Genomic DNA, 26,589 nt, shown 5'->3' on the forward strand with positions numbered 1-26,589 from the left:
TGTGCACCATAAAAATGCAATCAGCCAAAACCAGCTTACAGGAACGGCCTTGGGTTCTTTAACAGATACAGGAAGACAAAATATTGGAAGAGAAACTGATAGATTAAAAGATATTAACATATCGAATTATTTTAAAATGGATAAGACATCTTGAAATGCAAACTCGATTGACACAAATATAAAGAATTGTAAGGAAGTCTGCACTATAAAAATCAGGCTGAGTCACATCCCATTGGCTCAGGAGGCTGAAGCAGGAGGATGGAGAGTTCAAAGCCAGCCTCAGCAATGGTGAGGATCTAAGCAATTCAGTGAGACCCTGTCTTTACATTAAAAAAAAAAAAAAATCAGGCTAATGTTTACTTCTGTGAAGAGGAAAGGGGATGGGGCACAAGAATTTCCTGGTTATTTGACAAGGTGATTTTTTTTTTTATTTGGGTGACCATTGCAAGGGTAGTCATCTGAGTATTCCATAAGTTGCACATTTATATTTTGTATGTGTTTTTAAACTTTAACTTTTTTAAAAAAATTTTTTTAAATATTTTATTATTTTTTTTAGGTGTAGATGGACACAACACAATGGCTTTATTTTTATGTGGTGCTGAGGATTGAACCCGGGTCCCGCCCGTGCTAGGGGAGCGCTCCACCGCTGAGCCACAATTCCAGCTCTTTAACTTTTTAAAAAATGTTTTTAGTTTGTTGATGGACCTTTATTTTATTTATTTAAATGCAGTGCTGAGAATTGATCCTAGTACTTCACATATGCTAGGCAAAAGTGTTCTACCACTGAGCTACAACCCCAGCCCCAAGCTTTTTTTTTTTTTTTTTTTTGAGAGAGAGAGAGAGAGAGAGAGAGAGAGAGAGAGAGAGAGAGAGAGAGAGAGAGAGAGAGAGAGAATGATAATCTTTTTTTGTAGATGGACACAACACAATGCCTTTATTTTTATGTGGTGCTGAGAATTGAACCCCGGTAGTGCCTGTGCTAGGCAAGCACTCTACCACTGCGCCACAATCCCAGCCCCCCCACCTCAAGCTTTAACTTAAAAAAGAAAATTTAGTTGTAGATTTATTTGTTTTTATATGGTGCTGAGAATCAAACCCATTGCCTCACACATGTGAGGCAGGCGCTTTACCACTGAGCTACAGCCCCAGCCCGAAGCTTTAACTTTTAAAAAGCTTAAAAATGATACTGAGAAATTTTAAGTTCTCCCCTTAATTCTCTGTTCCTACTTAATTACCATTATGATTTTGGTGTTTGCCTTTCCAAACTTTTTAATGCATATATAAGCATGTATGATATATAGGTTTTACTAAATGAGATTATACTGTAGGAGCAATTTTGAAACTAACCTTTTCAGTCAGCAATTTATCAAAGACATCTTTCCATTCCAAATTATATAGAGCAGTGAAATTCATTTATGATAAAATGTAATTATTTTAAAAGAAAAATATCTGTTTATTGCTAAAAAAAAAATTCAAGCAAAAATTCAGAAAAGTAACAAGGGATAAAAGCGCCTATTCCTGAAAATCTCATGACCCAGAAATACTTATTACTGTGCAATACTTGTTACAATGAGCAAGCTGATCAGAAGGTGGCAGGGATTCTCATTCTAAAGAGCCATTCTGCCTGGAGGTTGATTTAGGGTAGTTTATATAACAGATGGGGAATCCAAGACTGGGGACCTTTCTCACAGGAGGAGGTTTGTGGCCAAATGATGCATATCTGATTCTAATTTCCGGTCATGAGATGTTTTTCAGTTGTGCAAATCTCAAGAACAAAGATCATTATTTCCTTGGGCTAGTCTTGTTACTAATTAGTCTGCCCACATGCAAGCTGCTGGCATGTAACACAATGGACAGGTTAGAGGCTTTCTTGCTGATCATTGCTCACAGACTCACCTTACTGAAAGAAAACGTGCTTCACCTTGATTATTGTGGAAGACAAGGATCAGGTGAACTTAAATAGGGAGTTGGGCTTGAGATCTGGCTTCAATGCTCAGCTTCACGAGTGCTGACATAATTCTAGAAGTCTATGTGTAAAAATAAGACAGGAGGAGAAATAGTTCTATGACCACCAAGGTTATTATTTTTTTAAAAAAAATATTTATTTTTTAATTGGAGGTGGACACAATATCTTTATTTCATTTTTATGTGGTGCTGAGGATGGAACCCAGTGCCTCACGCGTACTAAGCGAGCACCCTACCACTGAGCCACAATCCCAGCCCAACCAAGGTTATTTTTAACTAAACTAGTGAATTTAAACTTGTTTTATGGAAGAAAATAATCTATAATTAAAAAGTAATAATTCAGTTTTGGATAATTTTTTCCCACACCATGAATAAAGTTATTTATAAGACATTCCCAAAGCTAAGGAAAAATGTCATGGAATTTTGAAGAGGGTGAAGTATTTCTTTCCAGTGAAGTTTCAGTTTTAGGTGATTATAACAGGTTTGCTCCAGGTAGGTAGGAGATGAGGGAATTAACCCCCATACCTCCTCCCACTCTCCTCCTACCTCCTAATTTTAAAAATCTTTCCATTATTTACTCTGTCAGGATTTGTAACATTTTCATTTTGTCCCACAGCTAAACTTCCATCTGTTGTTTGGTCTTAGTTTTGTGTTTATTAGCTGATTTATCATTGTCTTCAGCACTTTTTCCTCTTGTTTGCTGCTGTAGTTTGAAGACCCCCAAGGCCCATGTGTGAAAGCTTGGTGTCAGCCTGGGGCACTGCTGGAGGTGGTGTAAACTTGAGGAGGTGGAAGGCCGAGTGGGAGGCAGTTCCAGGATGTGGGTGAGTTTTGCTCCTGAAGGGGATATTGGAACCATAGCCCCTTCCTCTCTCTGATTCCCTGAAAGACCTCCTCTGCCCCACACTTCCACCATGATATGCAGTACTGCCAAAGGCTTAAAGCCACAGGGCCAAGTGACCCCGTGGACTGAAATCTCTGAAACCATGAGCCATCATAAATCTCTTTTCCTTATAAATTGTTAATCTCAGGTATTCTGTCATAGTAACAAATAGCTGACTAACATATTTCCCTTTCTAAATTCTTTTTTTTAAAAAATCCTACCTTGCTTCTGATTGGCTGGACTTTTCTTTTCAAGGACATGTGGGTATTTTACCCCCCCCCCCCAGTTCTTTCATGTTTGAGATTATCTCCCTGTGGCTATTTTCAATATTCTTAGGTCACACTGCTTCTTTCCAAGCTCTGTAGACATTTTTCTGTTGTTTTCTAGCATTAAGCATTAAGGTTATTTGCACATTTGTATCCAGCTTGATTCCACCCCTACCAACCCCACCTCCATGGATGATATATCTGTTCTGCACAGATGTCTAAATAATTATTTTTACTTGAAAATAAGTAACCCAATTAGGCTTTGTCTTGAAGTTTGTTCAAAGTCAGTTTTTTTTTTTTTTTGGCAAATAATATAAATTGTCCTCTGCAGACTCAGTTCTTCTTTTATTTCAGGAAAAATGTATTACATGTCTAAATGCATATTTTATTGCATTTATTGAATTGTCTACATCAATTAGAGACACCAATTATCCTTATGTTTGATTATCTTTTGGTCCTCTTATTATATTCTTATTATCTTTTCCCTAATTGCTTTATTCCCTCTGTGTTTTCCCTTTGTGTTTGCCATAATTATCGCAAGCCTTTTATAATGCCATTAATTCAATTTTCAGTCATGTCTTTCCTGTTATTTGGCTTTTGTAATATATGTATTAGCTCTATAATGGTGTTGTTTTAATTTTTGATTTATTTCTTTAACTCTAAAATCTCCTTTTTACTCTTCCTTGACCATTTTATTATTGCAATTTTGAGGTCTTATTTTCTCAGGTTCATATTCTTTTTTAAAAAAGATTTTTAAACCTTTGTTTTATTTATTTATTTATATGTGGTCCTGAGGATCGAACCCAGTGTCTCACACATGCTAGGCAAGAGCTCTACCACTGTGCTATAACCCCACCCCATCAGGTTCATATTCTTATTTATGTTTTTGTACTGCAAAGTTTTATTTGAGGAGGTGGGTACTAGGGATTGAATTCAGAGGCACTTTGATGATTGAGCCACATCCCCAGCCCTATGTTAGAGACAGGGTCTCACTGAGTTGCTTAGCACCTTGCTGTTGCTGAGGCTGGCTTTGAACTTCTCATCCTCCTGCCTCAGCCTCCAGAGCCGCTGGGATTATAGGCATGTGACACCCTGCCTGGCTTGTGGGCCTCCTACTTTGTGGGATTATGTTTTCTTCCAGACTGGTTTCTTCATAGATAGTTCATACTTTATCTTCCTTTCTCTCCATTTCATTTTTTTTTTTTTTGCTCTACCACATTTACATGGTCACCATCTAATTTCTTTTCATCTTACTCTTGTTTTGTGGGGACAGCTCTAATCAGAGCTTTAGATAACTGCCAAAAAGTGTGGATGAAATCTCTTTGCCTTTTCCTCCACACTTAGGATAAGTTTATTGTCCCCTCTCCAAGTTTTATTTTTTGTTCATTACGTCAGGTGTTAGGAGAATCTGTGATCATATATTACTCTGCTATATTTATCCTGAAATCTTAGGATGAGTAAAAAATATTAAATCATATCCTGTCACATCTTTCTTAGAATTATTCAGTGTTTTTTATAGCTTTTAGGAAAAAATGTCTAAACTTCTTACCTTACACCCAAGATCATTCTTTATTTGGCTTCCCTCCCTATCTAGCCTCAGGTGTCCCATCACTCTTTGCATATTTGCTAATTTATTGCAGGAATCTTTTTGCTGAGCCTAGATCTGACCTCAGAATCCTTCTCAACAGAGGGCTTCAGGTGCCTAGTGGCCCTCTGGACTATGGTTAAATCCCACTCATCTTTTAAAACTTACTTCTAGCATTCTCTTCTTTGGGATGCATTCTCAGATGCCCATCCCTTCTTTGCCTTATGTCATATATTTCAAACATCATTCTTCTGTGCTTTTCTGTAATGGAATTTACCATACCTAATTGTAATTGTCTTTTATAATAGGTGCAATGGGTTTTGGAGCCAGACTACTTGGGTTCAGAACTCTTCTCTGTCATTTGTTATCTGTATGAACTTGGATGACATTGTATAAGCTTTATGTGATTTTTTTCTTTATGAGAATTAAATAGGCTAATGCATGTAAAGTTTTCATTGAGCATATGCTCAATCAATATTACTTATTGTTTATTTAAAAAGGCCACGAACCACCTAGAGCGCCTACTTTACAACCCAGGAGCTGTCCATGGTGCTAAAACAGTGCTTCCATTGGGACAATTTTGCCACTGTTTGTCATGCATTCAGCCCCATTTGGGGTAAATACATGACTATGTCTTTCCAGGTTTGGCAGTGGCTATAGAAAATGTTTCTTCCTTCACATTGCCATAACCACCACCCTGGTTCTGGCCTTAATATTTCATCAGCAAGATTTTATGTGACTGAGGTTGGCTTCCTTGCTTATCTCTCTACCTCTGGACCATTTGATCTACTGTGCCCACATTGTCATTCTTCAAATCTTTCTCCTTATATTATGTCCCCAACTATTAGCTAACAAGAGAATTTCAACAGTGAGAACAACTCAAATGGCAACATAAACGGTTATTAAGTAATAATGTATCAATGATATGTGGTTTGGTTTTGTTTTGCTTCTAGAGGTTGAACTCAAAGATGCTTTACCACTGAGCCATATCCCCAGTCCCTTTTATTATTTTGAGACAGGGTTTGTTTCAAATTTGTTTCACCAATTTGTTTAGGGTCTCATTAAATTGCTGAGACTGGCCTTTAGCTCTCAATTCTCCTACTTCAACCTCCTGAGTTGCTGAGATTACAAGTGTGTGCCATCCCACCTGGCAAGATGTGTATAGTAAACAGCCAATAATGGTAATTATTAAGGCTTTGAAAAAACATGGAAAGCCACATATTGAGGGAAATGGCAGCCTACAATATAGTTTGAACATATTTATTAAATGTGTTTGGAACATACCTCTTTTGTTATAGGCTCTGGAGATGTAAGGATTATGATAGTTCCTTCTTTAAAGGAGCTCATAGTCCAGCAGAAGAGATGACCACACAAACAGAGTGCAAAAAGACATGTGTGTAGACAAAGACTAGGAAACAGTATGGAAATAAATATGTGAACATTGTTGGGGTAGAATGAGGGTAAGTTTTGTCTTTTAAAAATATCCATTAAGGGGCAAACCATGGCACAGACCCTCAGAGGAGAGAGCAGAACCACAATTCTCTGACAAATGCCACATTAGCTATAGGTAAGCTATTTCTACCCCACCCTGCTTCTTTAGTCCCCTCCCATAAAAAAGGACTGATGGAATGCCCAGCCCCTGGATTGTGGTTCAGGGAAGTCAAACAGGCCCCTTGACAAGGGCAAGAGGAAAAGAAATAGCATAGCAGTCATATGGATCTTCTACAACAAAATAAGTGACCATAATATCTTTGAGAACTGTGATATATCACTAAAAATGTAGGGAATGTGTACAATGGTCCTCTGCTGAGCATCTCCAGCCCCTCATTAACGGGCTTACCTTATTAATCATGTGTCTCAGGAGCACCTCAGAGCTGGCTTCTGCTGTAACCACCTCCACATTGTTGCTCATTTCTTTATGAAAAATATTCTTCACTCATCTAGTTCTAACCTTGTAACTCTTTTCAAGCTGAGGATTCATCTTCTTTAAGGACCCCTTCTTCGCTCATTCTATTTGAGAATAATTCCTGAAAGTCAGTTTTACTGGATATAAAATTCTTGGCTCATATTTCCACTGCTTTGAAGAAATTTCAGAGTGAGAAGAGTCTGTGATATATTATCATTCATCTGTCATTGGTTAATCTCTTGGGCTCTGGAGTCAGACAGATTTGGGTTAGATCCATGCAACCTTTGGCAAGTTATTTAAGATTGATGCATCTTAGTTGCTAAATCTTTCATACACCCTTTATAGAGGAAATACTAACAGCTATCTTATAGGGTTTTGGAAGATGAAATAGATACATGTAAAATGGCTTGTCGTAGTGCCTAGAACATAAAAGTGCTCAATACATGTAGCTGTAATAAACATTCCTTGAAATTATTCTTGATCTGTTCCAGGGAAACATAAATTGATTCAACCATTAATGTATTTCCATCTCTCACCATAGTTGGTATTAATAGATCCCTTCTGAATGATTCTAATTTAAGAATATGGCAGAGATAAACAATATTTCATTACTAATGCATTTCTAAATGGAGGATAACAAACTGGTAAGAAATTATGCTAATTGGTTATATTTCTTATCAACAAACAGCTGAACAACTTATTCATTTTTCTTTTACTGTTTATGTGAGATTATAAACTGGTTCCATTTGCTCAACTTTATTTCAAATGTCTATCTACATTTATAACTAATGAAATAAATTAGGTTGACCTCCTGAAAATAGTACACGTCCACATCCTATAGCATCAAAGATGGCAACTTATGAATCTAGTCTGAAGATCAATAGCTTGAAGATCACTGTTTGCAATAAGTGGAGATACTATTACACAACTGAAAAAGGAACAAACACACCATGTTCTTAAAACTTAGGGGTTTTCAAGGAAACAATATGTCTGAATTTAGAAGGCTAATAGAGGTATGATAGCATGAAACAGAGAAAACTATCATTAAAACATGGGAGATTCTTAAAACATATGAAACAAAGGCCCCTCCCTATGCCTGTTCCTCAAAGGAAAAATCTGATTCAATCTAGTTTCACTTTTAAATTAGTTTTTCATGTTAGTAATGGCATTGGAAACATGAGAATTTCCCTTGATGGGCAGTGTGAATGTATTCCAGTAGCAACTGATGTGTTGTCTGACATTTATTTGGTACAGTTGAATAATTGTTTTTGTTTCTGAAGAAAGTTTAAAAATTATTTAGGCTAATGCTTGAAGATTACACTAACAATTGCTCAATTGAAAGTGATCCACCCCAAAAAAACCCCAGGGGTCTTATTCAAATTTAGTAAGAAATTACTATCAATTAGATTAGGTGCTGCATTTACAAATCAAAGAATGTTAATTAAGGAGGAGAAGGGCAGTGTTGTAGAAAATAGCATAAACTGGGGTTAAAACAAGGGGCTTTTGGAAGACATTATATAAACCAATGAAGTAACAAGCATTTTTTCTCCAGGTTGACTTTCCACAGGGCTAAGCACAAAATACACTGTAAATCTTGAACTTAAACTTCTGGACAGGCCCTTAATGCATCTATTTAGTCCAAGTTTTCATTTTACAGATGAGGAAACTAAGTCCCAGAGATCAGAAATGACTGTTCTGATCTGTGTTTTTACCTCCAGTAACATCTCTCTACTGTTGCACCTTTGATAAGAAACAGCATTGTAGGGGAGCAAAGCATAGCATTAGATGAGTGGGCTGCCTGAGCTGAAACCCAGGCTGTGCCAATAACAAGCTGTGTAACCTTGGACAAATTACCTATCATCTCCGAGCCTCAGTATCTTCCTCTGAAAAAAACATAAAATCATAATAGATATACTTCATACGTTGTGTGGGTTGCAAGTGATAACACAAGTAAAGCACACAACTCAAAAGTAAATACACTTGGGGTTGGGTTTGTGGCTCAGCAGTAGAGTGTTCACTTTGCACTCATGAGGCACTGGGTTTGATCCTCAGCACCATATAAAAATAAAATAAAGGTTATTGTGTCCACCTACAACTAAAAAAATTTTAAAAAGTAAATACACTTAGAAATGTTGTTATTATTCTCCCACAGGCAAAACACCAAATAAAAATCCTAAGATTCGTATCAAGGGAGGAATAAACCCACTGTAGGCAGATCATAAAAGAAAGTAAAAAGGGATATAGCAGGCTTTATTAATTTTCTTTCTTTATCGCCCTCCCCCATACCAGTCGCTCCTCCCCTTATCTGTGCTATTAGACACCAAAGAGAAATCCAGACAAGAAGTTTTTATTCATTAGACCATAGGTACTCATTTCGTGTAATACTATGGTCTCTGTAGTGCTGCTGACTCTTTATCAATGTTGGAAAATTATAACGGTATTTCTTTGACAGTGGTGATAAATACTGATCAGCCAGAATAATTGGCAGCCAGATAATGCAAAAGCTAAGGCTTTCTTTAGAAGTGTTTACCAAGCCTTCGCTCGGTGTTTATCAAGCCCACTGCTGTCTGCCTGCTAACCTGTCACAGCCGGCTTTGAAAGGCAAGCGTCCTTATATTCATTACAAAGGATCCTTTGGCAAACAAGGACGGATGTTTATATTTATTTGTATATTTTTCTACACAGAATCCAGACTGTCTTGAATTCTGCGCCCTTTGCGTTACTTTGTTCAGCACTCAAAGCAGAGAAAGGGCAGGTTTCTTCCCAAAGACTCTCACTCACCACCCTGCCCTTTTTCTTGTGGATTTGGATCCTAGACTCTCCTAGCTCAAAAATGTATAGAGTTTACATGACCAGCAAGAGTATATCCCCCAACTCCAGCATCTTCTTTCCTCCAAAAGCATTAGCATTTGGGGATGAACTTTCCACGTGGTTTAGAGGAGTGGGTGGGGGTGGGGAGGCGTTTGTGATGAGAAATCTTCGCACCCAGGATTTGCCAGACAGACCTGTGGGTTCTGAGGAATGGAGGTGCGGGCCCCTTTTCTGCTGAGAGCTTTTGCTTAACGGGAACAAGTTGTTTCGTGTGATTCTTTCCTCCTGCCCTGGGTCAATTCGGGATTAACTCTCAACCTATCCCCCAAAACCTTACGAATGCTCAGGACTTCCAAAACACAATCGCAGAATCTTCAGAGTAGGGACGGGCATTGATGGGCGGGCCACTTTCTCCTCCAGAGGGGGGGAAAAGTTCTCCGGAGGTGGTGAGAAGTCCCACCTTGGCTCTGAGCCGGTGCCTCTCGCTCCTCCAACTTGGCTCCCCGCAGCTGGGCCCAACGTTCAGCTCTAACTTTTTAGGGCTCAGCGGTGCGGGCCTCGGGGAACCCAGGTGCAGCGGGAACTCGAGGGAGAGGAAAGAAGGGCTGGGCGCCCCCGAGAAGGGCGCGCAGGGTCCCGGCCCCGCGCCGCCGCCGCAGCCCCTGCGCGCCCCCGCCCGCCCCGCCCCTGCCCGCTCGGCGGCCGCGGCGCACGCGTGTGCGCGCGGAGCTCCGGACCGGCCGCCCGCCGCCGCCGCCCGCCGCCCGCCGCCCGCCTGTTCGTCTCGTCCGCGTCGCCGCCGCGCCCGACCCGGACATCCCGGCACCATGCGGAGGGTGAGTGCGCCGTCGCAGACACGCGCGAGGGGCAGGTGGCGAGCGGTCGGCCCGCGTTGGAGCGCGTCCCTCCCCGCCCGCCGGCGGGAGAGCTCGCAGGGAAGCCAGGCGGGAAGGGCTGAGGGCGAGGCGGGGTCGCGCGGGGCCCCACGCCGGCGGGAAGCGGGCACCCCAGGGACGGCGTGGGAGAGAGGTGGCCCCTGGGGGGCCTCCCGCCTCGGTCGCGCCAGTGCCTTGGCCATCGGGGCCGGGGTTACTGCGCCCATGCCGCGCCTCCGGCTTCTAGGGGAGCCCTTTCCTCGGTTCTTCGCACGCCCCTCTGTCTGTTTAGAGGCTGCTGCTCCGCACCCCGCTTTTTCCTGGGCAGCCTCGGAAACTTTGCGGGCGTCTCTTGGCCTCCCTTGGCGCCTACCCAGAGGGGGCGGGTGGGAAGGGTAAGCCCAAGAAGGTCAGGAGGACCGGCCGGGGCGGGGACGGTGGGTGTAGACTGGGGGGTCCTCGCGGGTCGCCTCCAGGAATGTCCTCCTGAGAATCCTTGGGTGCAGCGAGCGGCAACTCGCGCGGAGTTCCCGAGGGGGGCCCGGCACGTGGCTGGGGGGTGGCCCTGGGGTGCAGCCGCCACTTCCCTGCAGCAGGTGTGAGGGGCCCTGCGCTCGCCCTCCCTTGCAGCCAGAGTTTTCAGTGGGAAAACGAAAATAAAAGGCTCAGCTGCGGGGTTTAGTCCACCTTAAGGACAGCCCGGGAGCACGCAGGGCCTAGTGTAGCTGCATCTTACCTCTCTGGGCCAGCTAATTTACATAAGGTGTTAGTGCCATCGGAGGTTACCAGTCCTGTTGGATTTTAACTTTGGGGTGGACACTTAATCGGATGCAGGATATTGGCACTTGGAGTGTGGAAGAGTCGTGAAAGAAACTTAAGGAAGGCTACTCAGCACTCTCTTGAAGGACCCAAGGCCAACTCTGATGAGTTTACATGCTAAAGAAGGGGTGGGTGGGTGTTTCCCGAAGACGCAAGACTGAGAAGCAATGGGAAAAACGGAGTAAGGCTGTTTCCCAGAAATAGCCCATTCATTTATTTTATTTGGAGTTTGGGACTGGCATGTGTAAGGTTTGCATTTGCCTGTTATTTTGGTCACCTGAAGCAGCACCTCCAACCATTTCTGCCTCGCAGTTGCTAGGTTGCTTCAAAAGGAACTCGGGTCTTTTTGTTGGTGCATGGAATTAAATCTTCCGTGTGTGTGTGTGTGTGTGTGTGTGTGTGTGTGTGTGTGTGTGAGAGAGAGAGAGAGAGAGAGAGAGAGAGAGAGAGAGAGAGAGAGAGACTGATATTTGGAGGGTGTAGAGAGCAAGTAGGAATTGATCCCAATTTCCTCTGGAAAGGCTGTTGAGCTGATATGGAAATTTACCTGACTTACCTTTGGAATGAGTCCAAATCTTCTCAGGTGTTTCTGGGGTGAACAGGATTCCAGCCAGGTTGCCCAGTTATTTAGCATGCCTGACATTGGTGGAACAGTGGAAATGGAAACTGGCCTTGATGGAATTATTTGTTTGAACTCCAAATTCAGGGGTCAGTAATGTCCTTTTACTCCATTGCCACCAATGTAATTAAGGAAGGAGGCAGAGATGGGATCTGTAGGCCTAAGTTGTGCGTGTTAGAGCGAGCATCAACATCTGGAGATAGAGGGCACTGACCAGAGTGTCTTAACCTATGATTTGCATACTACCTGCCTTGAGATGGATGCTTTCACAAATGTGCATTCCCGGACCATACTTTTTGCCTTTTGAATAGGAATCTCTGGGACTGTAGCTCAGTAATCTGCATTTTAATTAATTAATTAATTAATTTTTTATATCTTTATTTTTATGTGGTGCTGAGGATCAAACCCAGGGCCTCGCACGTGCTAGGCAAGCGCTCTACTTCGGAGCCACAACCCAGCCCTATAATCTGCATTTTAAATCACCACTCACCACAGGACATATATCAAGTACCTACTACAGACAGACACTGTTTTAAGCTCTAAGTTCGCACGGTGGGGAGCATGACAACCAACAGCCTTGTTCTCTTGGAGACTGCATTCTAGAAGAGAAATTAGATAATTAAGGTGTACACAAAAACAAATAATCTTCGTGTTGAGTGCTGCTAAGAAAATGAAGCAAGATGATAATGCAATGGAGAGTGAGTTAGGGAGGGAAGTCTTTTAGTTGTGTGGCCAGGGAAGACATTTCTGAGGAGTTGGCATTTTTAACTGTGGGCTCCTTGATGAAATGAAGTCAGCTTTGTGCAGGTTTGGGAAAGAGTGTTCTAGATGCAAAGGCTCTGAGGCAGGAGCAGGTGAGTCTGTGTGAGAAGCAGAATGAGGACACCAGGGCTGGAGCACAATAAAATGTGTAGGAGTGGAGGTTGGAGAGAGGTGGAGGGCCATGTTAGCCATGGTAAGAAATCTGGATTTCAGCTAAGTGTATAGGGATGCAATTTAGAGAATTTTAAGTGGAAGAATGGAGTGGAGTGATCTAGTTTTTTTTTTTTTTTTAATGTTTCTGTGGCTGTTGTGTGTAGAATGGATTATGGAATGGGATGGTGGTGGAGAAGGGAAACCATCTTTGTGTGCAGGGGTTATGGAGAGATATAGAGAGCTGAACTTGTTGATGGGAGAGGAAAGAGAGATGGGAATCCTAAGGTTGTTAATTGTTGTGTGTGTGTGTGTGTGTGTGTGTGTGTGTGTGTGTGTGTGTGTGTTAGAGAAAGAAAAAGAGAAGAAAGTGGCTGGACCTCAGCTCTAAATGATAATAAAAGTAGCTTTCAGTGTACATTTATTGTGTATCTTGTTCTTCGGTACATACATTAATAAGAGTCCTGTGAAATGGCAACTGGTATCACACTTTACAGTGAGATAGTAAGCTCAGAAAGGTTGAGTGTGTTGCTCTAGGCCACTCAGCTGAGTGTTGGAGCTAATTTTTTTATGGGGGGGTTCTGGGGATTGAATATAGGGTCACTGAGCCACATCCCCAGCCCTATTTTGTATTTTATTTAGAGATAGGGTGTCACTGAGTTGTTGAGCAGCTCTTTTTGCTGAACTCACAGTCCTCCTGTTTCAGCCTCCCAACCCTGTGGGATTGTAGGCGTGTGCCACCATGCCTGGCTATAGCTAGAATTTGTACCCAGCTTTGCCTGACTCCAAAGCTCTGGTTCTTGACATTATATTCCACTGCTTACAAACTTTTTTTCCCTGCCACAGACCATTCCTGGTTCTGGAGAAGCAGATAATTTAACAGTTTGGTTAATCATGTGGCAATCTTTTATCTGTGGCAGATCAGCATAAGTATAGAAAGAGAGCAGATTTGCTATTAGAATGAAGGATAGAAAATATCCAATGATTGGGTTTCTCTGATAGTGGTGCTGTGGTTTGTGTCCCCCACCCCATGCTCATATGTTGAATTTCTGACCCACAAGAGGCCCTCAAGAGGTGGGACCTTTGGGAGGTGATTAGTTCATGAGGGCAGAACCCTGAGGCTTAGTGCTCTTATAAAAGATGCCCCATGGAGCTTCCTCCATCTACCTGTGTGAGGCCATAGGGAGAAGGCACTTATGAACCAGACAGCAGGCCCTTAGCAGGCACTGAATCTGCCAGGGCCTCCATCCTGGACTTCCCAGCTACCACACTGTTAGAAATGCACTTCTATTGTTTATAAGCTACCCAGTCTGTGGTATGTTGTTGTAGCAACCCGAATGTTCTAAGGCAAGAAGCTGACAGTGCTTTGACCCTTATGTCATGAACACTGCAAGCTAATGGTTTATTCCTTATTTTTTGAATACAAAATTAGCTGTCTCCTATGCAGAGCCAGGAATTCAAGCGCATTGGTTGCTTTAAAAAAAAACGTAACTTGTGTTAGCTGGGCATGGTGGTGCATGCCTGTAATTCTGGCTGCTCAGAAAGCTGAGGCAGGAGGATGGCAAATTCAAAGCCACTCTGGGCACCCTAGTGAGATCCTCTCTCAAAGAAAAAAGGACTGTGAGTATGTATAGCTCAGTGTCAGAGCCCCTGAATTTGATCTCCAGTACTACACCTCCCCACACACGCACCAAACAAAGCCTTATTTTTGTTAAGAGTTAGAAATCAGATGTGGAAAAATATAATAGTAGCTACTATTTAGTGAATGTTTTCTTTGTGCCAGGCATCTACTACTGTCTCCCTTCATTTCCATAACCTTTTGAGTAAAAAATTAATAGATGATATATTACACAATTTAAGATTTCAAAGATATTAAAAGGTTTACAGTGAAAATTGTGTCTCTTATTCCGTTGCAGTGGTTTCCTTCCCCAGTGTAATTGATGTTCAGTCCATTTCTTGTGTCCTTCCAAAAATTTTATATGTATGTATGTTCTATATATGCAATTATGTTTTTACTTTTTTCCCTTTTTTATGCACATGGTAGCATATAACTACACTCTTCTGAACCTTGCAACAAGAGAATTTATAGGTCTACTTGCTTTTTTCATAGTTGCATATGGGATACTTTTTGTATGGATATATAGTATCTGGTGTTTTGTTATTAATAATACTACAGTAAATAAACTTATACATATCTGATTTTGCATGTGTGTGAGTATGTCTATATGATTAAATTACAGTGGAATTTCTGAGTCAAGTGATATGAAAACTTTTTAAAAAGCGGTATCATGTAGGGATTAAGAACACTAATTACCCAGGGTTCAGTCTTGGCTCTGCTGTTTACAACCTGTGCAAGTAGTTTAGCCCCACTTGTCTCAGTTGCGTTTTTGCAAAATGGGGGTAATTATGTTAACTACCTAATAGGAGTATATCAGTTTGTATTTCATAACAAATCACCCCAAAACTTAGTTGCTTAAAACAGTAACTACTTTACTTAATTCACAACTGTGAGTTGGCTTGGTAGTCTGGGCTCACCCAGGGATCTCTGCTGGATTCTTTTATGCTTCTGTGGTCAGCTGGTAGCTGATGGTATAGGATAGCCTCTCTCAAGTCTGGTGATTACAGAGGAGTTGGTCTTTGAGGATCTAATTTGGGATAGACGTGCTTTCTCATGCTCTTTGGACTTTCTCAGGCTTCTTCTCATGGTGGTCTCAGGGTTCTATACAGCAGCATAAGAGGTCAAAGCATGAACACATTTCAAGACTTTGCTAAGTTGCATTTGCTGTTATCCCAAACCAAGTCAGAGGCCAAGCTCAGAGTCTGTGGGAGGGGAGGGACTCTCCAAGAACAAGGATACATTGAAAGGAGTTGGGAGTCATCCTGCTTATTTTTACAAATAACCTACTGTAAGAATGGAATAAGTTAATATTTGTCAAGTCCTAGTGTAGTGCCTGGCATGTTTTATTTTTATTTTTAATTTTTGTTTTGTTTTTGGTTGTAGATGAACACAATACCTTTATTTGCTTATTTTATGTGGTGCTGAGGATTGAACCTAGTGCCTCATGCATGCAAGGCAAGCACTGTACCATTGAGCCACAACCCCAGCCTGCCTGACATGTTTTAAGTGCTATGTAAGTTTGCTGAATTGAAGGAGATGGGGAGAGAGATTGCCAAAATGCCTCTAAAGAGATTGAACTAATTTCTACTTCTACCAGTATGAAGTGCCTGTCTCCCTGTTCTTCTTGGAAAGGTATCAAAGTGGTTTATCTATGGAGAGGCAAGTGTTCCTATTCCCATTTTACAGATGAAGAAAGCTCTCAGGAAGGTCATGTCTTTTTTCTGGTGTGACAGAGCCAAGCTAGGCTTTGAATCCTTTGTCAGTTTGACTCCAGAGCACCTCTGCACGTCTTGTTACCCTAGGCAGCCTTCTGTTTCATGTCTGTCATTTCTGTTTCACATTTGAATCCATCCGACTGGGTTGAGAAGGATCTGTCAGTCTGTTGAAGTCTGTAGCAATGGTTTTTATTTTAACCTGGCCTACTGGATTCAAAGTAAACTGACCACAAAGACAGCAGGCTCTTTGATGACTGCAAAGGGATGAGGAAGGGAAACCTGTCACTTTACCTCTTTAAAATTGTGAAAATAGGTGAGTCTGCCCTTATTTTGTTTATGCTTTCTTCCTTACATCCTTTTGGTTCACCTTCTCCCTTATACTTTGGGAATTCCATTTCCCAAAGGAGAAGTTTCGAAGATGGAAGACAGGGTTTCTTAGTGGTTCCAGACTTGATCTCTGGAGGAAGTTCTGCCTGGGTTGAATTCAGCGCTGCTCTTGACTAGCTGTGATTGGACTGCTTGACCTGAGGTCAAGCATTTTTCTGAGGTCCTGATGATGATCTCGGAAAGTGCTCAGTTATTATTGCATAGCAGATTACTTTGCTTCTGCTGTTCCGTTTCACATCCCTTCTTCTCCAGACCCATTCTTACCAGCCTAGTATGTCCAATTATAAGAAAAGGTAATGTTACTGAGCTCCAGGTGCCCTGTCTTACATGTAATTAATCATTTCCTTCTCACAATAAACCCATGAAATGGGTGTTTTTTAATTCCCATTTTCAAATGAGGAAGCTTGTCACTGAATGCTAAGTAATTGACCCAACATATGACAGCTAAGAATTGATGTAGCAGAGGTTGTAAAACCAGGCTTCTGGCATCAGAGTCTGTGCTCTTAATGTTTAGGCTAAAAAAGAAAATAAAAGAAAAAAGGGATGGAAGGAGGGGATGTAAAATTGATAGCTTCTCCTCTGGGTAAACGGTTGATGAACTTACATGTGTCCTCCATCCTTGGCAGCAGCTGAGTACACCCAGCTGTGATTTAGACTGAAAATCTCAGCACACAGAAAATATAAACTTCCAATCCTTTTGCCAAGAGCCTTTTCACTTCAATCATTGTAATCCTAACAAGATTTTAGGCATTGTGCCTCCCTTGTAACTGAGGTGAGACACTGTTGAAAAATACATGGGGCTTTTTTTTTTTCTTTTTTAAAGTTTTGCAGTCAAGATGGCTAGTTCTAAGTCTTGCCACCCTTGGCAGAGACAATGTTTGCCAAAGCTGTAGGAGAATAAAATGTGGACACTGCAGAAAACGTATAACTCTCTGCATTTAGAATTGTGCATATCTCCAGTTGAAGGAACTCTAAGGCTGCTATATACGCATTGTTGGCATGTAGAATAAAGATAATAGGACAAGACTTGTCAGACATTAAACATTTAAAATGACCCTCCTGTTATGTTCCAGGAATCCATTGTGGGTGAGTTCTGCATGGCCCTTATCCTGTGGAGTTTGCCGTCTCTCCCAAAGATAGGTAAATAGTACTGTGAATTGTGGTTCATACTAATGTAAAGGAAGAATAAAGTACTAATAAAGTACTAGTAAATAAAGTACTAAAGTTCCTTATGGTGGGACTTCTTTGCCTCGTCAGGGTAGTTCATAAGCCTTATAGAATGAGGCAATGGTTGAGACTTGAAGGCTGAAAGGACAGCCAGAGAAAGGGGAGGAAGACTGTATTACAGGTAGAACCAACAGCATATGCAAAAGGGAAGAGTACAGTAGCACATTTAAGGAAGTCAGGTGCATTTGGAGTGGCTGGAAACATAGGTCAAGGACAAAGATGCAAGGGTAAGAGTTGAGGTTGGAATGTCTGGAAAGGCAGAGTGAGGCTATCCAGGTCAGGAATGGCCATGTGAGTTGTGCTATGAAGTGTCATGGGGCAGTGAAAGAACATTTCAGCAGAGTTTTGAAAATCAGATTTTTGTTTCCAGAGTTTTCTTTGGCTACTAGATATAGAATGGATTGGAGGGGCAAGATTGGAGGTGGAAGACTAGTTAGGAGGTGTTACAGTCACCAGAGGCCTAACAAGGGAGATGGTTAGGAGAATGCAGGAGTGTGTTCTATTCAAGAAGTGCTTTGGCAGTAGAATCAAAAGTACTTGGTGACTGATAGGACGTGGAGGGAAAGGGAGGAGAGTGGTGAAGATCAGCTGACTCTCAGGTTTCTAGCTGAAGGAGACTGAGTGTGTGGTGGTGACATGAACTGAGATCTAAAACACTGGAAGAAAAATCAAATGATGGCATTGGACAGGTTGCTTCTATTTTATATACTTTGAGTTAAAGATTCCTCAAGTCCTTTGGGTAGCCAGATGGTTTTTGAGGTCTGCAGCTTAGAAGTTGTATTTAAATTTATAAACTTACATCTGGGCATGATGGCACATGTCTATAATCCCAGTGGTTTGGGAGACTGAGGCAGGAAGATTATAAGTTTGAGGCCAGCCTCAAAAATTTAGCAAGACCCTCAGCAACTGAGTGAGTCTCTGTCTAAAACTAAAAAGTTCTGGAGATGTAGCTCAGTAGTAAGGTACCCCTGGATTTAATCCTGTCAAAAAAATTATAAACTTAAGAGTTACTGGCATATAGGTGATAACAGTTGAAGCCATTGGGGTTATAGAAAGCCACTTGGAGAACTTCCAAGCAGTGATTTAAACAACCTGTTATACAGCAGAATCTTTTGGGAGCTTATTCAAATGCAGATTCCCAGGCAATATATTATGAGGTGCCGATTCAGAAGACATATAGCCCAAAACCGGAACCTGCAATATCCAATAGACTTGACAACACGCACAATCTACAACTCTGCTATTTCACCTCTGTGTGTAGGTCCTAGAAAATCTCTAGCACTCAGAGGCATACACTTTAAAAAAGGGAATATTTAGGTTATAAAAAGAGTAAAGGAGCTGGGAGTGTGACTCAGTAGAGTCCTGGGTTGGATCCCAGCACTGCCAAAAAAGAAAAAAAAATTGATAGCCATGTTCCGTGTACCCTATACAACTTAAAAGTAAAAAATGAAAAACAAACAAACAAACAAACAAGACGTCCCCCCAAACAGAATAAACTGATGTGTATTTATAAAATGTAATATACTCAGCTATAAAAAGGAACAGACTACTCATTATATGTGCATGTATGTGGATGGATCTCAATCCAGATACAAAAGATGCACAATGTGTGATTCCATTAATGACAAATTCTAGAGTGGGGAATACCAAGTTATGTTTAACATCAAAATCCAAACAGTGGTTTCTGGGGAAGGATTGATGAGGAAGGGGCATGAAGAAACTTTCTAGGGTGATAAAAAATGTTTTGACTTCTCCTAACTGGTTTATATGCATTTATATGTTGGTCAAAACTCTTAACTGTGAGCCAGGCCCGGTGGCGCATGCCTGTAATCCCAACCACTTGGGAGGCTGAGGCAGGAGGATGGAGAGTTCAGAGCCTGCCTCAGTGGCCGAGTGCCCCTGAGTTCTATCCCCAGTGCTCAAAAACAAACAAACAAAAAGCAAACAGAAACAAAAACTCTCTAACTGTACACTTAAGATATGTGCCTATCACTGTCATTAATAAAATACTCCAATAAACAGAACTTTAATAGAGAAGGAACTCTGAGTACCCTCTTCCAGAGGTAGTCACTATTCTGAATTTAACACATTTGTGAATTTAAATACTTTCACTACATATACTACACATATATATCTTTCACTACATATTATCTTTCACTATATTTTTATTATGCATATTATACATCTTTAAATGATATATATACTGGTGTTTTGCATGTCTGTATGTCATAACATATATGTATGTATACGTATGTTGTGACTCAAGTATGTATGTATTTTTTTGAAACTTGATTTCTTGCTCAGCATTATATATACATTTGTCCACTTGATACCAGTAGCTAATCATACAATTTTAGAGTTAAATATATTTGTGTAATGGAATACCTGGTAAGTTATTCTTTCTCTTTTTGCCACATATTTAGGTGGTTTTAAGTAGTGTTGCTATGTTTCTTTTTTTTTTTTTTAACTTACTTGTATGTCAGTGGTAAGGCATTTTGGGATAGAGTGGCTGGTGATAGGATAAGCTGTTAGATGTTGCTGTACTTTTCTCCAAGAAATTTGCCAAAAGTGTGGGAATGATCAGCATTTTTACCACTTGGTACTATTAGATTTTAAACTTTTTTTACAAATCTTCAGCATATGACATCTCACTATGCTTTTGTGATTCTACTAGTATGGGCTGGACATATTTAATGGATTCATTTTTGAGTTTTCTCTTCCATTCATAATTTTTGACCATTTCTCTTTGGGGTTATCATTTTCTCACTGAGTGGCAATACATTCATGTATTTGACGATATCAGTTTATTCTTTGGTTTCATAAGGAATCATCCCATGCATGCCCACAGACTAAAGATAAGAGTCAAAGTTTCAGCTTTAATGTTTTATTATTTTGAACTAATACTCTTAGAAACCTGAACCCATAAATTTCTTTCTTTCTATATCAATAGTTATTCTAGTAACACTTGATTATCATCCCTCTCTACTAATGTCAATGCCACCCTTGTCATATATTAAATTTTTATACATGGAAAATGTGTGTATGTGGGCTGAGGTTGTGGCTTAGTAGTAGAGCGCTTGCCTAGCATGTGCAGGGCCCTAGGTTCGATCTTTAGCACCACATAAAAATAAACAAATACAATTAAGTTAAAAAAAGAGAGAGAGAGAGAGAGTGTGTGTGTGTGTGTGTGTGTGTGTGTGTGTATATTTTGGTATTGGGGATTGAACCTGGGGTCCTTACCAGTAACTATATCTCCAGTCCCTTTTACGTATTTTTTAAAAAATTTTTTATATATATTGTTTATTTAGCAAGATTGGGCCTTGCTAAGTTGCTAAGAATCTTGCTAAGTTGCTGAGGCTGGTCTTGAACTTTAGATCTTCCTGTGTCAGCCTCCCGAATCTCTGTCATTACAGTTGTGCACCACTGCACATGGCTCTGTGCTCTTTATTTAGTTCTTAGTTGTAACAAAGTCCTAAATTAGATCAGCAGAACCACGCTTACCTTTCTTGAGCATGTTTAAATATTTTGTTCATTGAACTATCTAGCATCTAAAGCAGTAGTAGGAACTCAATAAATGTCTATTGATCTATTGAAGGGATTCCATCTGAGACCAGCTAAATAAGTAGTCTAGCAGTCCCCTGACATGCTGCATGGTATTTTACTTTGGGGTGAAGGAGATTGTGAAAAATAACTCTTTTGCTTCTATTTTTCATTGCTCTGTTACTTCTTGTCCCTACTCATTCATACTAGGATCTTGAATTAATCCTCAGTTAAACCCAACAACTGCTGCACAGTGTGGATACAAGCCTGCAAGCCCATGCAGGATTCTGTTACAATTGTAGACAGTTCTGTAAGGTCTTTTGAAGGCTGGCCAAAATCTGGGCCCTTAAGCCTGGGAGATAGGGCAGAGGATCATGTAAAATTAGGTTTACTTGTTTTCCATGCTTTTGAACATCTTTATTTCATAGATTACTATTACTTTAAAATAGACTTCTTAGGCGCTGTGGCTGTAATCCCAGCGACTCAGGAGGCTTGAGGCAGGATGATTGCAGGTTTGAGGCTAGCCTCAGCAATTTAGCTAGGTTCTGTCTCAAAAAATGACTGGGTGTAGCTCAATAGAAGAGCTCCCCTGACTTCAGCCCCCAGTAACTCTATACCCTCCCACCCCCACCAAAGGCTTTCTTTCTGTAGCATAGTTCTTGGCATGTTTGGTAATAGAGAACTACCATTTGCTTAATGCTTGCATTGTGCAAGATGTTGTGCTAATACAGATCCCATATTTTGCATGTAGGCATATATGCTTAATTGGCTTTTCAAAACTATCCCCTTTTGGAGCTTGCAGTCTTTATTCATTCATTCATCTAACATTTTAAAAAAATATTTTATTTGTTTAGTTGTAATTGGACAGAATACCCTTTTTTTCATGTTTATTTTTTAGGTGTAGTTGCTAGATGAGCGCTATACTGCTGAGCCACAACCCAGCCCACAATACCTTTTTATTTCTTTATTTATATTTATGTGGTTGGTGCTGAAGATCCAACCTAGGGTCTCGTACATGCCAGTGAGCACGCTACTGCTGAGCCTTAGCCCCAGCCCCCATTCACCTAACATTTTTGAGCCCTTGGGCTGAATTAGGGACCAGAATTACCAAAATGTGCAGCCCTTGAACTCCAGGAACTCACACTTCATGAGAAGCAGACATTTAAACAAATAGTTACCATGGGGTGATGGGTACACTGTCAAAATGTATCCAAAGTGCAGGTCATGTGAAAGGTGATTAAGTTTGTAGGGCAAGGGAGAGGACTTGTGGTGTTGGGGATTCGGGAAGGTGAGAGTTGAAGCAGGACAGGACTCCTCAGTACATCCATGCATTCACTTGCTCTTGCCCAGCCTGATTTGTCTACCTTAGCCTTCTCCTGTTCTTTTCTTCTCAAGTAGCATGTCTTCCTGATTGTTACAGTTGTGCTCCTCATTCTGTAGGCTTTCCTCTCTTTTTTGTTCACTGATGGTTTCTTATCTATGACTTCCTCCTAAAAGAGTTTTTAAAATTAAAAATTTAGACAGTTTTATTGAAGAATGATTAAGGTATTATGACATTGAGCCATTTAAAGTGTATAATTCAGTGATTTCTTTTTAAGTAAATTTACTACTGAGTCAAAACCAAATTTGAGGTAGAGGCATTAATCCCAATTTTTGGGTAGAGGTGAAATGAAATGTGATGTCCCCTCACATGAGCCAGTATTAGGTGGTGTACTGGCTCACTGAAGTGTATTCAAGTCTTCCATGGGGAAGCAAGCTCACAGAGTTCTTTGGTATTACCTTGGAATCTAAGGACTAGTTATGTCATGAAACCAGAAAGTGTCATTCGCAGAGGGTTTAGGTAAAAACACTGAGAAAGAGGGCTGGAATTTGTGGAGTTTGAAATGTGAGTAAAATACTATGAGAGTTGAACCATATGTGGGATAAAACTGCAAATTAGAATTTGTGCAATGTTAATAATAAACCACCCAGTCACTTTTATTCTAAACCATTATACAGCTTATTTGGCTTCCCAGGATACTTACAAACATAAATTTCCTGATGGAGAGGGTCTCATTTCCACCCCTAAGCAAGCTGTGACATGGAATAGTCCAACAGGCAGTTCAAAAGAGCTAGTCTCCCTCTCTTTTCCATCCAAATTACAGGGTTTGAAATATTCTGACAATTGAATTAGCTGACTGGTGCAACAATAGCAAATGTTTCATAATTTGTGTTGCCTTAGAGATGGCAGAAATTAGGCTGCTGGTATTGGACTACAACTGTCTGGACTCTGACGAGCTACCCTCCTGCCATTATATTTTGAATTATGCTTTCTATGCTGCATATCTGATTTTTGAATATTGATTCTGGGAAAATGGCGACAGTGCTTGAGGTATCTGTTGATAGAGTAGAGCTACCCATTTCTCAATAAAAGGAGGCTCATACACAGCCATGCAGAGGGCCCTGCTGGATTAGTATGCTTGGCTGCCTCTCTTTAGGCATCCATCATTGTAATAATGGAATTGAACGTGCAGAAGCCCTTTTTGCCCCTGCTCTGGGCTAGGAAACCACAGAAATAATCTCAGTTGTTGGGACACTCAGGCAGGGATAATGACTTTATAGGTCAGTGTCAAAGACAGTGTATTTGAGATGATTCTGAGTTCAGTATTTTATTTCATATTTAGCAAATGAAGGCTAGATCAGAATCAGTTTTCAAGAAGTGGCCTAATAGTCTTTCACCCCTTTGCCCTAAAGCAGAGGTTGATAAACTTCTTTGAAGGGGCACATAGTAAATATTTTAGCTTCAAGGGTTATATGGCTTCAAGGGTTATATGGTCTCTTGTTGCATCAACTTAACTCTGTTTTATCATGTGAAAGCAGCCATAGGTGGCACAAAAAATGAACAATTGTGGCTGTGTTCCAATAAAACTTTATTTATGGACACTGAACGTGAATTCCTAATAATATTCACATGTCATAACCTATTATTCTGATTTTCCCAATCATTTGGAAATGAAAAAAAATTCTTAGCTTGTGGGCCTGACTAAAACAAGTCATGGGCTGTGATTGCTCTCTGAACCATAATTTGTTGCCTGTACGCTGAAGCCCTAGTGGTCCACCGTGTTCTTGGTGTATCTGCACTTTGTTTTCTGGTAGGCAAGTCATATTTTTCTGCCATAGCCTGTCCTTACATTCAGTGGGTCATGCACAGCTACCTGGAGAGAAACCAGAAACCCATTGCAAACCAAAAAACAACCTCAGTCCCCTGCCTGCCTCACTTGCTGCCTCCTCACACACACAGCCCTACATTAAGTAGAAATTTAGACTTATTCATTAAAATAAAGCAATTAATAGTCACAACATTATAGAAATTAGTAGTGAGGGCAGTAACATTGTTTCCTTTACAGAAGTGGATTTGATGAGATACATTCCTTTTCTTTTTTTCAGATAATTTCTCATTAACAGATTATAAAATTAGAGTGCTACAAGCTGTGTACTTTATCTCAAATTTATTATGGTTCTATTTGAATGGACTTTTTTGGTGCTTATATAGTGAAAAGTGGCTTATTAGGATACAAAGGGTCTTTTTTTAAAAAATATATTTTAGTTGTTGATGGACGTTTATTCTATTTGTGTGTGGTGCTGAGAATCGAACCCAATGTCTCACGCATGCTTGGAAAGCACATAACCCCTGAGCCACAACCCCAGTCCCATATATAGGGTCTTTTTGAACTATGGACACAGGCAGGAATTGTTCAAGCACACTACAATTAATAGTTGATTTGGTTGTATGAATTGTCTGTGAGATGAGGCCCAAGGTCAGGTTAGAGTTCACCTGTGTTCAGAAATTTGATATTTTGTTAATGGTGTAGTAGAAACAGCATTGTGCTATGACATCTGAACTGAGGTCTGATGCATACAGGCTTGTGACTTATTTTTCTTGTCTGTGAAATGGGAATGATTGACAAGCACTTGACTTGTCAGGATAAAGTGAAGTAGCGTATGTGAAAGCTATTTTGTAAACCATGAAGAGGTTGTATTAGTCAGGGTTCTCTGGAGGAGTGGAATCAACAGGAAGTATCATTATAGAAAGGGGACTTATTAGATTGGCTTCAATGACCAGAAGCTGGATAGTCCACATGGTTGTCTGCAGGCTGGAGAGCTGGAGGAATCTAGTAGCTGTGCAGTCCAAGAGTCTGAAGCCTCAGAATAAGAGGGAACAACAGTGCTACCATAGACTGAAGGCTTTTGGAAACTCCCTGGAGAATCACTGGCAGAGTCCACTTTGGAAGAGTGAAGGAGCCAGAGTGTGATATCCTCAGGTGATTGCAGCAGCAATCAAAAACCCATTGAAGAAGAATCGAGCTTGCATCTGCTGCTGCTTTCTTATTCTTCCCAAGTGCTGCCCATGCTTAGGGAGGGTCTCCACTTTAGTTTGGTATCCCACATGTCAATCATTCCTAGATGACACACCCAGAAGACTCTTAATCTGCAACATCTCTTAATCTAATCAAGTTGACCATTCAGATTAACCATTACAGAGGTGAAAGCCGTTACTGCTATTTGCTAAGGCTTAGTGTAGTCTCCTTTTCATGGCTCACAAACCCGTCTGGGTTTCGTGAGATTCCCAAGCTGATCCTAGACTTATAGCATTAGAATTTCTGTGACAGGACCTAGATTTCTTTGTTTGTAAAAAGCTTCCCAGGAGAAAAGCTCTGATATATTTCACAATACTTAATGAAGGAGTTAAGTAATCCAGTACTTCCTTCTTATTCTATCTTGGCCTTCCCTCTAAAATAGTAAGAGACATGGAAGAAAGAGGGTCAGGAAGAACAAGAATTATCCTTATAAGAATATGAATTATCTTCTTATGGTTGTCTATATGAAATATATATGAAATAGTGAGAGCTTGTATTTCAGGGCTAAGTACCCAGAATTATAAACCCAGTTTTTTCTTCTCCTCTTTGAGTTCTCCCTCTGCAACACTGAAATTTATGGCATTGTTTTTACCTTCTTTTCACTGAAGCATGTTTGTGAAAGAAAGTCTGAGATTCTGTATATCATGGATCTGCAACAGATTTACAATATCCTTGCCAGTTTTGCTACACAAGGCTCATAATTGAAAATGCCTTTTTGAGTTATTTTTGGAAGTAGCACTATTGTAATGTTGGCACATAAGTGATCATAAACAAAAAAATCTCAGTAGTATGAAAAGATAAACTGGTTCTGAATTTCTCACATTTTCTTCATTGCCACTCATTTACATGTGAGTAGTTGTAGGTTTCAAATGAGGGAAAGCATCCACCTTCATGTTGGCAGCGCAGTTGTTTTTGGCAGTAAAATTCGGCAGTATGTATAGACACAAAAATGCTCCCATATACTACTGTATAGCTTCCTGGTGTTGAGAACTATAACAAAGTGTTTCTGCTTGCAGAATTCTTAGGAGTAGAGAGAGCATTGTCCTATATAGATAGTCTTGAGT

General features: G+C 40.5%; 1 protein-coding gene across 3 annotated transcripts in view; it reads left to right on the forward strand.

Annotated features, from left to right (window-relative positions):
• Positions 1-2,690: 2,690 nt before the first annotated feature.
• The window catches only part of Tmcc3 (transmembrane and coiled-coil domain family 3), a 261,814-nt gene continuing 237,915 nt past the window's right edge, over positions 2,691-26,589 (forward strand). The window contains exon 1 of one of the 3 annotated variants that reach the window (XM_078052994.1): positions 2,691-2,789. Coding sequence is in view for 1 of the 3 variants with exons in the window: in XM_078052995.1 (XP_077909121.1) it covers positions 10,244-10,252 (9 nt within the window). In the remaining 2 variants the exon portion in view is untranslated. Of the gene's footprint in view, positions 2,790-10,132; positions 10,253-26,589 lie in introns of those variants that run through there. The other 2 variants (XM_078052995.1, XM_078052992.1) reach the window with 2 other exon arrangements.

Source organism: Ictidomys tridecemlineatus, chromosome 6 (genome assembly GCF_052094955.1).
Source record: "Ictidomys tridecemlineatus isolate mIctTri1 chromosome 6, mIctTri1.hap1, whole genome shotgun sequence".
Classification (NCBI taxonomy): domain Eukaryota; kingdom Metazoa; phylum Chordata; class Mammalia; order Rodentia; family Sciuridae; genus Ictidomys; species Ictidomys tridecemlineatus.